General features: G+C 49.6%; 3 protein-coding genes and 2 pseudogenes across 3 annotated transcripts; all 5 read left to right on the top strand.

Annotated features, from left to right (window-relative positions):
- Positions 1 to 24: 24 nt before the first annotated feature.
- LOC117193830 (neprilysin-1-like) lies at positions 25 to 1,080 on the top strand. The gene is made up of 4 exons (XM_033398538.1): positions 25 to 231; positions 308 to 593; positions 664 to 869; positions 1,066 to 1,080. Exons 1-4 carry the CDS (start codon positions 25 to 27, stop codon positions 1,078 to 1,080), a joined length of 714 nt encoding a protein of 237 aa, XP_033254429.1.
- A 92-nt stretch (positions 1,081 to 1,172) lies between these two features.
- On the top strand, positions 1,173 to 9,074 carry LOC117193645 (annotated as a pseudogene).
- Positions 9,075 to 9,171: 97 nt separating this feature from the next.
- Positions 9,172 to 9,939, top strand: LOC117193829. Its single transcript, XM_033398537.1, has one exon. It carries the CDS (start codon positions 9,172 to 9,174, stop codon positions 9,937 to 9,939), a length of 768 nt encoding a protein of 255 aa, XP_033254428.1.
- A 101-nt stretch (positions 9,940 to 10,040) lies between these two features.
- Positions 10,041 to 11,041, top strand: LOC117193828 (neprilysin-1-like). Its single transcript, XM_033398536.1, has 3 exons — positions 10,041 to 10,214; positions 10,291 to 10,830; positions 11,027 to 11,041. The coding sequence occupies exons 1-3, from the start codon at positions 10,041 to 10,043 to the stop codon at positions 11,039 to 11,041; spliced, it is 729 nt and encodes a 242-aa protein (XP_033254427.1).
- A 92-nt stretch (positions 11,042 to 11,133) lies between these two features.
- On the top strand, positions 11,134 to 13,615 carry LOC117193647 (annotated as a pseudogene).
- The last annotated feature ends 15 nt before the right edge of the window (positions 13,616 to 13,630 follow it).

Below are 13,630 nucleotides of genomic sequence, written 5' to 3'. Positions count from 1 at the left end.
AACCCCAAGACATGCATTCACCACATGCGGGCCCTGCTCCCCTTGGGCATGAACTACCTGTATAAACGCTATGTGTACAGGCACAGGGATTTGTTGGACACCAAACAGCTGCTGTTGATCTTCGATAGCCTCAAGATTATGTTCAGCAGTTACTTGAATGCCAATCGCCTGCAGCTAAGTGCAGAACAACTATCTTATGTGATGAAAAAGCTGGGGGCTATGAAGCGGCGAGTGGGGAATCTTCCAGAGGAGCCACTATGAAAGTGCCAATTTCTCGGACTCCCTCTTTCTGGGGAATATCCTCGAGGCCTTGAGTCTGCGCACCCGACTCCAGCACGATGCTCTCCGGCTGCCACACTCCCGATTGGACCTGCACCTCTACTATGTCAATGATGATGTGGTCAAGGCCCGTACCTCCCCCTTCTACGAGAACGAGCGGAACACGATCACTGTGCCCCTGATCTTTCTGCAGTGGCCCCTCTTCGATAGCCGCCAGCACCATATCTTCCAGTTCAGCTTGATGGGCGGTGTCCTGGCCCATGAGCTGACCCATGCCTTCGAACAGGAGGGCATTCTCTTCGATTCTCTTCTCTGTGGGATTGCAGATTCGCGAGACGAAGGTCTTCCAGAACGCCATCAAATGCGCTGCCCGGACGCCAGCAGTGTCGCTAAAGGAACGTCTGGCCGATCTCAATGGCCTCCAGCTAGCCTACGATACGTTTTTTGGGCCGAACCACAACTCCCAGAACTTCGAATATCGTCCCTATGCATTTGAGAGCGAATTCAAAGCACCGCAGCTGTTCCACCTGAGCTACGCGCAGTTCTTCTGCGGCATCCTGCCGCCGGTGCTCGGTCATGATAGGGACGATGTGCGTGTCAATTTGAGCGTTGGAAATTTACGTAAATTCTCGTTGGATTTTAAGTGTCCCCCGCCAGCAGTGCAGTCGCCCCCTGTGTGTGAATTGTGGCGCCCAAAATAATCATTTACTTTGGTGTCAGTTTAAGTTTTGTCTCGAATGCATTTAAATCTATAAAAAGTAATACAATGTTCAAGCTGATTGACAGCGCGATGCCATGTAAAGTTTTAGAATACAAGAAAATTGTGTGATTATTTGATATTTAAATTATAGGTCACCAGCAGAGATATCTGTTTTTATTTTGTTTCTGCTCAAAAATTAAAGAATTTTAGTTAAAAGTATGGGTCGCAAGGCTGAGTTCGATGACAAACCGAAGAAGGGACCTGGCCGCAAGGCGCGCAAACAGGGCGCACCGGTATTCCGCAAGCAGTCTTTTGGTAAGTAATGTTGAAATGCCCCGCTGAAGAGTTTGCTTATTTGAAGAATTGTATCGTGCAGCTCCCCAGGAAGAGGAGGATAAGAAGCTGTCTCACCGCCAGAAGCAGCGTGTCGTCAAGCGTGAGCAGTAGAAGGTTGTGCAAAAGGTTAAGATACAGGAGAAGCGTGCAAAGGGGCAGCAAAAGCAGCTGGCTCAACGACAAAAGAAATACAACAGCGACAGCGAGCCCGAGGATGAGGTGGAGCCTCAAAACGCATCCTCAGACGAGGAGGTTCCACAGCTTGTACCAGCCGGCAAACCACAAAGGCTTCTGCTACCAAGGGCTTCACAGATGAAAATGACGATTGGCTAAAGCCGAAGAAGCAGCAGAAATTAAAAAAGCTGCCACAGCCGGAGCCAGATTCGGAGGAGGAGTTGGAGGAGGACTCTGACGCTGAGTTGGAGGCGGAAAGTGGTCAGGAAGATGACTCAGACGCGGAATCGGCTGAAGACGTAGATGACGACGAGCAGGAGATTGAAGAAGATTCCGATGAAGATGATGCTAAAGTTGGCAAGCTGGCAGATCTGTCCGACGATGATGATGAGGCCAACTCTGATGACGACTTTGATATATCCGGTGATGAAGGTGCGCAAGAAGGTAGTGGTAGCGATGATGATGAGGACGACGACGAGGATGATGATGACGATGACAAGCTTCCCATTGAACGCGCCAATAAGAAGCTGAAGAAACGCGAGGCCAAAGAAGCCCAGGAGGCAGAAGAGGAAATGCAAATGACAGTGGATCATCAGGATGTGTTTCAGCTGCCGACCGAAGAGGAGGAGGCCGAGAAAGAAATCACCTTACAGGACGTGCAGCAGCGCATCAAGGACGTCACCCTGGTCCTGTCCGACTTTAAGAAATACCGTCAGGCTGATCGATCACGCAGCGAGTACATCGATCGGCTGCGCCAGGATCTTTGTCTGTACTATAGCTACAATGATTTCCTTATGGATATGTTCCCTCTGAGCGAGCTCATGGAATACCTAGAATCATCAGAGGTGAGTAACCATCATCGCAGGAGACTGAAATGAAGTTTAACCAATTTATCCTTCCTTCTAGGTGGCCCGTCCGCTAACAATCCGTACGAATACGCTGAAAATACGCCGCCGGCAGCTGGCCGGCGCCCTGATCAATCGTGGCGTTTATCTGGATCCCCTGGGCAAGTGGTCCAAAGAGGGCTTGGTAATCTTCAACTCTCAGGTGCCGCTGGGTGCCACTCCGGAGTATTTGGGCGGTTATTATATGATCCAGGGCGCCTCCTCGATGCTGCCTGTGATGGCGCTGGCCCCGCAGGAGAACGAACGCATTTTGGACATGTGCTCTGCTCCGGGCGGGAAGGGCTCCCACATTGCGGCCGCCATGAAGAACTCTGGCGTGCTTTTCGCCAACGATTCCAACAGGGATCGCATCAAGGCCATTGTGGCCAACTTCCATCGGCTGGGAGTTGTAAATTCTGTCGTGAGCTGCGAGGACGGCACCAAGTTCCGTAAAATAATGACCGGCTTCGATCGTATCCTGCTGGATGCCCCCTGCACTGGAACTGGTGTCGTGTCCAAGGATCCCAGTGTGAAGACGACGAAATCGGATGTGGACGTGCAACGCTGCTACAATCTTCAGCGCAAGCTTCTCCTCACCGCCATCGACTGTGTGGATGCCAAATCATCGACCGGTGGTATCATTGTGTACTCCACCTGCTCTGTGCTGCCCGAGGAAAACGAATGGGTCATCGACTATGCGCTGAAGAAGCGCAACGTTAAGCTGGTACCCACAGGACTTGACTTTGGCGTTGAGGGCTTCACCAAGTTCCGGCAGTATCGGTTCCATCCCAGCTTGAATCTGACCAAGCGCTATTATCCACACACCCACAACATGGACGGCTTCTATGTGGCCAAGCTGAAGAAGCTCTCCAACACGATACCCATAACCAAGGAGCAGCAGGAGGAGGACGAGAAGCAGCTCGATGAACCCATCGAGGGCGAGACCACAACTGCAGCAGCGGAAGCTAAGGGAGCGGCTGAGGATGCAGAAGAAAATGCGGATGCGGAAAAGGCTCCTCGCAAGCTGCTGGGCAAGCGGGCCGGCAAGCCAAGCCTCACAGATATTGACCTGGATCTGAAGAAAAAGAAGCTCGAGGCGAACAAAAAGAAGTATGTGGCCAAGGTATTCGAGAAGCCCGTCAAGGTGGCCAAGACCCCAAAGCCAGAGCAACCCCAAGAGACGAACGGTACACCGAAAGCTCAAAAGAACGAGAAGCTCCAGGTGGCGACCGGTGCACCGACGGGCCAAAAGAAGGAGAAGCGCCTTGAGAAGAACGGAACACCAAAAATCCAAAAGAAGGAGAAGCCACTAGAGAAGAACGGACTACCGAAGGCCCAAAAGAAGCAGGAGCCCCAGTTCAAGGCAGCGCAGGCCAATGGGAAGGGAAAACCATCCAAACCGGAAGCCGGTAAGAAGTTCCCGTCTCAGTCCAATGGCAAAGCGTCTCCTGGAAAGCAGTCTCCAGCAGCACCCAAGCCCGAAGCGAAAAGGTTCCAGCCAAAGGACAAGAAGGCCCAAGTCAATCAGCAAACAGCTAAGCCAGCAGCAAGTGCCAAAGCAAACGCCAAACTGGCCAAGGCCTCGCGTATCGACGCTGACGATGTGCCCGTGCTGGAGGGCAAACCCATCAAAAGGCAGAACAATCTGAAGTCCAAGCAGATCGGACAGCTGAAGAAGTCAAAGACGGGAGCAAATCCAAATCGCAGAGGAGGCAAAGGCAAAAAGTTCAAGAAGTGAACACCATAAATCATACAAGTCGGTTAAGTAGTTGGTTTTTTTTGTTTTTTTTTTTTGTTTTTTTTTTTTTAAATTTTATTTTATTTTATTAGAAATCAGCTTTACTTAAACTATGATCTAATATTAGTGATATTTACATTGGCTTACTACATTTTATAAGAGTTCAATGATTAGGTTTATATATACATTTTAATGATGTGTTATTCAGCAAATTTTTCTATTTATTATGTTCGATGGGTGTAGACGTTTGAGTCTGCGTGGGATTTGGGGGTGCAGTAATCCTCTAGCTGTTTCATTTGGATGGTTAATGAGCCTATCGTTGTATCGACTGCTATGATGGTTTATTTGATCTCCAATTTTTGGGATGAGGAGATCTCTTTCCAGCATTGTGGTCCGAACAAACCACGGGGCACCTGTCATCGCCCTTAGAGCCTTCGCTTGCATGACTCTGATTTTATTCAGATGCGTCTTCGCTGCACATCCCCAGACTTGAATGGCATATGTCCATATAGGGATTATAGTTGCCTTGTACAATATGACTTTATTGCGTAGGGGAAGCTTACTTTTTGAGTTCATGAGCCAGTGCAACTTTTTGAGTTTGTTTTGACATTTGATGACTGTAGCTCTGATATGCGGTCCCCAAGTTAGGCTTTTATCGAAGTGGACACCGAGGTAGCAGTGACTGCTCTTGCGCGGAATTATATTTCCATTGAAGGTTAGGTCTGGTGGGTGCTTGCTTCTTAGAGTAAAATTTACGTTAACTGACTTTGTTTCGTTAATTGTGATGTTCCATTTTTTTTCCCATTTTTCCACGGATTCGAGGTAGATTTGAAGTTGTTCAGCAACGGCTCTGTAGCAGGTGGATGACGAAAGAATAGCAGTATCGTCAGCGTAAGTGGCGACCAGGAAGTTGCTTGGGTTGACGTGCGGTAGCGGCATGTCGCGTGTAAACAATGTGTACAGGATTGGCCCAAGGACGCTGCCTTGTGGAACTCCAGCTCTGATAATTTTTATGTCTGAAATAGCGTCCTTGATTGTGACAATAAACGTTCTTTCTCCCAAAAATGACTTTATGACTGAATACTGGGGGGCGGGTAGTAGAATCTTTAATTTATATAAAAGTCCCTTGTGCCAGACTTTGTCGAAAGCTTGTTTCACGTCGAGAAACACCCCTGAGCAGTATTGCTTAGTTTCATAAGCGTTGAGGATGTGTTGAGCCACTCTGTGTACTTGTTCCGGAGTCCCGTGCTGTCTTCTGAAACCGAATTGGTGCTGTGGAATAGCTTCCTTGACGCAGCTTTCTGCCACCATTCTGTTCAAGAATATTCTTTCGAATATCTTGGAGAAAACTGGCAGTAGGCTTATTGGTCTGTATGACTCTAGGGCTGACGTTGGTTTACCTGGCTTTAGTATCATCACAATCATTGCACACTTCCATTGGGTGGGGAAGTGGCCGATGCGAAGGATGGCGTTTTGCGATGCGGGCATCTATTAAATCGTGCCCAGGAGCTTTGTTTTTCACAAGAGCTTTTATTTCCGCTTGGACTTCAGAAGGTGAAACTGGCTTGGTTGGGATCGACATCTGTAGGGGCGCTTCTAAGTACCAGGAGAGTGCTCGCGTGTGATCTTGAGGTGCTACATCGGCTGGAGTGAATCTGGTCTCTAAATTTCTAGCGAACGTTTCTGCTTTTTCCAAGTCAGACTTCACCCAGGTACCGTTGTCGTTTCTTAATGGAAAGCTGCACAGTGGCTGCCTCTTGATGCCACGGGTGAGTTTCCAGAGATTGACCTGGCTACTTTCGGTTGTATCGGCTCTTTTTAGCATTTCGTCGAAGTGTTTGCTGCTTTTCTCAGCGAGGGCCTTTTTTAAGTTTCTGCCCGCTCTGTGCATCTGAGCTTTAGTGTCTGGGTCGTGAGTTCTTATGAAAGCTTTCCTTAGTCTTCTCTTGATACGCACAAGGTTTTCGATGTGAGGGTCAGGTGATGCAGCAGGTCGGGTCGAGCGCTCCTCGGACGTGGGTGGTTCTGCGGAGAGAGCTGCTTCCTGGATGAGGCTATTAAGCGAGCGTACAGCCGCGTCAATGTCTTCTGGAGACTCGAATCTCTCGTTAAGTCGGATGTGATCTTCCAAATGGGTTTGAAAAATCTCAATGTTTGCTCGACTGTGCAGGAGCTTCTGTTTAGTGGGGTAGTTGACATGGGATAAGTGCATTTCTATGAGAAGCGGTAGGTGATCGGAGGGAAGGTCGAAGTTCGCTTGTATGTGCAGGAATCTATGGGGAACGCCTTTGTAGATAGCGAACTCCAAGGCACTAGGCGATCTGTTGGAGTCGTATGGGTAGTGGGTTGCAGAGCCAGTGGCAAGAATGTTGGCTCCACTTGAGACTATATAGTCGTGGATTTCGCGACCTCTAGGGCAGGAGCGAGGGTTTCCCCACCATTGGTGCTTCGCATTCCAGTCCCCAGCTGCAATGTATTTTGGCCCAAAACTAGATAATAAAGAGCGGAACTGAGAACTTGTCCATAAGGTAGCAGGAGGACAGTAGATAGCCGAGATAGTTGTTTCTCCTAGAGAGGTACTTAGCACCATGTTAGCGGCTTGAATTTGGCCATCTGTAATGGGGTTGATTGGGAAGTGCTTGAGGCTGCTGCGGATGAGGATAGCAGATCCTCCTCTGAAACTATCGGAGGGATGATTTGCAGTGTAGAGTTCGTATCCTATTAGTTTGAATGTTGTTCTGCTGCAGAAGTGCGTTTCCGAGAGAAGCATTATGTCGATTTGATTCGATGCAATGAAGTTTTTGAGTTCTAGGCTTTTGTTGGCTATGCCCGACGCACTCCAAATACCTATACGGTAAGGCATTTTGAGAGGCTAGTGGCTGAGAGAATGTTGAGGATCTGCTCTTGCATTTTCATAAGCCTGTTTTGCATTAGCATGAATTGGTCTAGCTTATCTGCAAGATTCATTAGCTTGTTCTCAAGAGGCGTGTTGTGAGGTGATTCTGGTTGGGTACGAGTACGGGATGGGTTCCGGTTTCCTGGTTCTCTTGCTATACTCCTTGATCGGTGCTGGGCTCCTCTAGCGACTTCAGCATAGGATATATGTTTTTCCTGACTTTTTGGCTGGGAAATGGACATATCGTTGCGTGGCATGTCCCTCTGTCTGCTGCTTCTCGAGAGCGAGCGAGAGTTTTTCTGGGTGCGCCCGGAAGTATTCTTTCCCCTAGGTTGCGCCTGATGAGTGTTTTCCCAATTTACCTGTGGTGGTTGTGGGTACAATTTCAATAGAAGCTGTTGGTAGACCCTACAACCTCTATAATTGGCAGTGTGGGAGCCAAGACAGTTGGCACACTTGGGTTCGACGTCTTGTGGCTTTGAGCATTCTATGGTGGGATGCGGACCCCCGCATTTAACAAAAACAAATTTTTTGTTGCAATATCTTTTGGTGTGTTCGTATTCTTGACAACGGTGACACTGTGATATCTCCTGTTTGCGTTGTGGCTGCTCAACAGTTATCTTTTGTCTGCAGAGGTCTGATACTTTGAAAATCTCTTTATTATTTTCATTTAGCTCTAAGTCCACGAAAAATAAGCTGAGCTGCTTCTTGGTCGCTCTGTTAAGAGGATTGTGGATGAATCGGGCTAGATGCCCCTTGGCCATGAGATCTTGCTTAATATAATCAGTTGGGGTGGAGGGGTGAAGATTTTTGATTACTACTCTATATGACCGTTCTTCTTTCAACTGGTAGCTATGACAGAGAACGCCTTTAGCCATCAACGCGGAGGCGATTTTGCGGTAAGTGGTTGAGTCGTTGCATAGGAGTCTAATTTGTCCTCCAGTGCTTGTTTTTATACGGTAATTTTCGGGGCTTGCCAACGTATCCAGCATTGACCAGAACATTGCGATGTCGTTTACCCGGGTATGATGATTGGAGGAGGCAGAGGGTTGCGTTTGGTTATAGGGGATTCATTACACTCCTTGTGAGGGCTGAGGTCCATATCTTCGGTACCGTCGGCAGTTGGAAGGGTTTCGACTACTTGGGAGACTGCGTTCAGTTGAGTGAAGTTTCCTTTTTGGAGGAGGGAGAGCTCCTCTGTCCTGCCAAGAAACATGAGGGTCGTCAGTTGGCTGTGGGGCATGGTAGTGGGGAATGTTATTGGGACCATCCGTAGCACGTTGGTCGTTAACTTGCTTTTGCGTAGAATTAAGTATTGTCAGTTCTGAAGTGAGCTGGGCTTTAAGAGCTGAGGCAGTAGCAGAACTCATTGGATCAGCAGTTGACGGTTTGTTAATGCTACGAGAGACTTTAGTGAGGGACTTAGATGAACGTAGTTCCATTTTTAAGTCAGGTAGATTTGGGCGTTTAACCCAGACGAATTTGAGGTCTAGTCTGTAGGCGCGTGCACTGACCGTAGGTCGCGCCCGCTTTGGGGGCCCGCGAGCGACGGGGCCCACACGAGTACCGCGCGCTAAGGAACCCGAGCGGCGCTTAGTCCCACTGGTACCGCGCGCTTAGATTCACGAGCGGCACTTAGTTTCACGAGTACCGCGCGCTTAAACGTTTTCGCACAAGTAAGTTGTTTGTTGTTGCCACTGTAGTGGGCTTGTCCGTTTTTATTGCTTTTGCAAAGTCTTTCACAGCGATGTTGGAACGCGTCCGTATTCAACGAGAGCATGATCGAGGTCCCTCCAACTCTGTGAAACGATTTACAAAGCCGCAGCAGATCGTCGTCGCCAAGCGCACATCTAAAGAGCCAAGTAGTTGGTTAAGTGTAGGCCTGAAGCCTAGTCTAATGGTTGGGGGGTAGTCCCAGAGGCTGTCTCTGAATACCCCCAAAACGATGATCTGTTTTATACCGCGAACTGTTTCTATTGCCTTGGCTACGGTTTGAAAATTGTGAACTAAAACTTTGCTTGTAATTAACGAACATATTCAATAAACGTTAAGCTCGGATTAATGTAATCAGAAAGCGCGTTTTTTCATGAAATGGTGCTGGAATTTGCTGTGTTCCTTCCTTCTGCTGGAATTGGCTCCCATCCAAGCGTTTGTGGACATAAACATGCCCACGGCTCTCCAGATACATAAGAACCTCAACGGATCTGAAGATCCCTGCAGGAATTTCTGGAACTATGCTTGCGGTAACTATTCAGCAGCTAACGGCACCAAATATGTGGATAACTTCCAGCTGGTGGAGGATCTGTACGCCCAGGCCATGGAGGAGTTCATGGAGAGTGAGGGGGAGCTCACCGAGAGTGATTTGGAATTGAATGAAGAACCAGCGGCGCGACTGTTGGCCCAGATGCGAGCCTATTACAAGGCCTGCATCAAGGATCCAGAGATAGACTGGTCAGAGGCAGATCTCCATTCGCTGGAGCCCAACGATTGGGCGCTCGAAACGGCTAAGTTCCGTAGACACGGATTGAATGCGGTGTTCTTTGACGAGCGCGTAGATGTCGAAACCAACTATTCGCTACGTACGGTGGTGCTGCTCAAGATGCTCGCTCTCAGTAATAGCTACAGCGAGCGACGTGCCCTGCAGGTCCTTCAACGCAATCACTCTGGAAGCGTAGAGGCAATCTCCAGGCTGGTGGATCAGCTGCGGAAACTGGAAGCCAAGCACCGCCAAGAGGAGCCTCTGGTACAGTCCTGGTCCTTGGCCGGTCTCACGCAGCACATACCAGAGATCAATTGGCAAGGTTACTTTCATGTGCTGCTGTCGGGTCATCTGGAGGGGGTGCTTTTCGAGGTCAGCGATGTGGATTATTTGCGGGAGCTTGGCCAGCTTTTGAGTAATGCCAGTAAAAGCACCATTAATCTCTATCTCTGACTGCGTCTCACCGTTCTGCTGAAGTAGTCGGCACCAGCCAGGCGCAACCCCAAGACATGCATTCACCACATGCGGGCCCTGCTCCCCTTGGGCATGAACGTATGTATAAACGCTATGTGTACAGGCACAGGGATTTGTTGGACACCAAACAGCTGCTGTTGATCTTCTATAGCCTCAAGATTATGTTCAGCAGTTACTTGAATGCCAATCGCCTGCAGCTAAGTGCAGAACAACTATCTTATGTGATGAAAAAGATGGGGGCTATGAAGCTGCGAGTGGGGAATCTTCCAGAGGAGCCACTATGAAAGTGCCAATTTCTCGGACTCCCTCTTTCTGGGGAATATCGTCGAGGCCTTGAGTCTGCGCACCCGACTCCAGCACGATGCTCTCCGGCTGCCACACTCCCGATTGGACCTGCACCTCTACTATGTCAATGATGATGTGGTCAAGGCCCGTACCTCCCCCTTCTACGAGAACGAGCGGAACACGATCACTGTGCCCCTGATCTTTCTGCAGTGGCCCCTCTTCGATAGCCGCCAGCACCATATCTTCCAGTTCAGCTTGATGGGCGGTGTCCTGGCCCATGAGCTGACCCATGCCTTCGAACAGGAGGGCATTCTCTTCGATTCTCTTCTCTGTGGGATTGCAGATTCGCGAGACGAAGGTCTTCCAGAACGCCATCAAATGCCGCTAAAGGAACGTCTGGCCGATCTCAATGGCCTCCAGCTAGCCTACGATACGTTTTTTGGGCCAAACCACAACTCCCAGAACTTCGAATATCGTCCCTATGCATTTGAGAGCGAATTCAAAGCACCGCAGCTGTTCCACCTGAGCTACGCGCAGTTCTTCTGCGGCATCCTGCCGCCGGTGCTCGGTCATGATAGGGACGATGTGCGTGTCAATTTGAGCGTTGGAAATTTACGTAAATTCTCGTTGGATTTTAAGTGTCCCCCGCCAGCAGTGCAGTCGCCCCCTGTGTGTGAATTGTGGCTCCCAAAATAATCATCTACTTTGGTGTCAGTTTAAGTTTTGTCTCGAATGCATTTAAATCTATAAAAAGTAATACAATGTTCAAGCTGATTGACAGCGCGATGCCATGTAAAGTTTTAGAATACAAGAAAATTGTGTGATTATTTGATATTTAAATTATAGGTCACCAGCAGAGATATCTGTTTTTATTTTGTTTCTGCTCAAAAATTAAAGAATTTTAGTTAAAAGTATGGGTCGCAAGGCTGAGTTCGATGACAAACCGAAGAAGGGACCTGGCCGCAAGGCGCGCAAACAGGGCGCACCGGTATTCCGCAAGCAGTCTTTTGGTAAGTAATGTTGAAATGCCCCGCTGAAGAGTTTGCTTATTTGAAGAATTGTATCGTGCAGCTCCCCAGGAAGAGGAGGATAAGAAGCTGTCTCACCGCCAGAAGCAGCGTGTCGTCAAGCGTGAGCAGTAGAAGGTTGTGCAAAAGGTTAAGATACAGGAGAAGCGTGCAAAGGGGCAGCAAAAGCAGCTGGCTCAACGACAAAAGAAATACAACAGCGACAGCGAGCCCGAGGATGAGGTGGAGCCTCAAAACGCATCCTCAGACGAGGAGGTTCCACAGCTTGTACCAGCCGGCAAACCACAAAGGCTTCTGCTACCAAGGGCTTCACAGATGAAAATGACGATTGGCTAAAGCCGAAGAAGCAGCAGAAATTAAAAAAGCTGCCACAGCCGGAGCCAGATTCGGAGGAGGAGTTGGAGGAGGACTCTGACGCTGAGTTGGAGGCGGAAAGTGGTCAGGAAGATGACTCAGACGCGGAATCGGCTGAAGACGTAGATGACGACGAGCAGGAGATTGAAGAAGATTCCGATGAAGATGATGCTAAAGTTGGCAAGCTGGCAGATCTGTCCGACGATGATGATGAGGCCAACTCTGATGACGACTTTGATATATCCGGTGATGAAGGTGCGCAAGAAGGTAGTGGTAGCGATGATGATGAGGACGTTCCCATTGAACGCGCCAATAAGAAGCTGAAGAAACGCGAGGCCAAAGAAGCCCAGGAGGCAGAAGAGGAAATGCAAATGACAGTGGATCATCAGGATGTGTTTCAGCTGCCGACCGAAGAGGAGGAGGCCGAGAAAGAAATCACCTTACAGGACGTGCAGCAGCGCATCAAGGACGTCACCCTGGTCCTGTCCGACTTTAAGAAATACCGTCAGGCTGATCGATCACGCAGCGAGTACATCGATCGGCTGCGCCAGGATCTTTGTCTGTACTATAGCTACAATGATTTCCTTATGGATATGTTCCCTCTGAGCGAGCTCATGGAATACCTAGAATCATCAGAGGTGAGTAACCATCATCGCAGGAGACTGAAATGAAGTTTAACCAATTTATCCTTCCTTCTAGGTGGCCCGTCCGCTAACAATCCGTACGAATACGCTGAAAATACGCCGCCGGCAGCTGGCCGGCGCCCTGATCAATCGTGGCGTTAATCTGGATCCCCTGGGCAAGTGGTCCAAAGAGGGCTTGGTAATCTTCAACTCTCAGGTGCCGCTGGGTGCCACTCCGGAGTATTTGGGCGGTTATTATATGATCCAGGGCGCCTCCTCGATGCTGCCTGTGATGGCGCTGGCCCCGCAGGAGAACGAACGCATTTTGGACATGTGCTCTGCTCTGGGCGGGAAGGGCTCCCACATTGCGGCCGCCATGAAGAACTCTGGCGTGCTTTTCGCCAACGATTCCAACAGGGATCGCATCAAGGCCATTGTGGCCAACTTCCATCGGCTGGGAGTTGTAAATTCTGTCGTGAGCTGCGAGGACGGCACCAAGTTCCGTAAAATAATGACCGGCTTCGATCGTATCCTGCTGGATGCCCCCTGCACTGGAACTGGTGTCGTGTCCAAGGATCCCAGTGTGAAGACGACGAAATCGGATGTGGACGTGCAACGCTGCTACAATCTTCAGCGCAAGCTTCTCCTCACCGCCACCGACTGTGTGGATGCCAAATCATCGACCGGTGGCATCAATGTGTACTCCACCTGCTCTGTGCTGCCCGAGGAAAACGAGTGGGTCATCGACTATGCGCTGAAGAAGCGCAACGTTAAGCTGGTACCCACAGGACTTGACTTTGGCGTTGAGGGCTTCACCAAGTTCCGGCAGCATCGGTTCCATCCCAGCTTGAATCTGACCAAGCGCTATTATCCACACACCCACAACATGGACGGCTTCTATGTGGCCAAGCTGAAGAAGTTCTCCAACACGATACCCATAACCAAGGAGCAGCAGGAGGAGGACGAGAAGCAGCTCGATGAACCCATCGAGGGCGAGACCACAACTGAAGCGCGGAAGCTAAGGGAGCGGCTGAGGATGCAGAAGAAAATGCGGATGCGGAAAAGGCTCCTCGCAAGCTGCTGGGCAAGCGGGCCGGCAAGCCAAGCCTCACAGATATTGACCTGGCTCTGAAGAAAAAGAAGCTCGAGGCGAACAAAAAGAAGTATGTGGCCAAGGTATTCGAGAAGCCCGTCAAGGTGGCCAAGACCCCAAAGCCAGAGCAACCCCAAGAGACGAACGGTACACCGAAAGCTCAAAAGAACGAGAAGCTCCAGGAGGCGACCGGTGCGCCGACGGGCCAAAAGAAGGAGAAGCGCCTTGAGAAGAACGGAACACCGAAAATCCAAAAGAAGGAGAAGCCCTAGAGAAGAACGGACTAC

This window comes from Drosophila miranda, assembly GCF_003369915.1.
Source record: "Drosophila miranda strain MSH22 chromosome Y unlocalized genomic scaffold, D.miranda_PacBio2.1 Contig_Y2_pilon, whole genome shotgun sequence".
Classification (NCBI taxonomy): domain Eukaryota; kingdom Metazoa; phylum Arthropoda; class Insecta; order Diptera; family Drosophilidae; genus Drosophila; species Drosophila miranda.
This window is presented reverse-complemented; position numbering and strand designations above follow the sequence as displayed.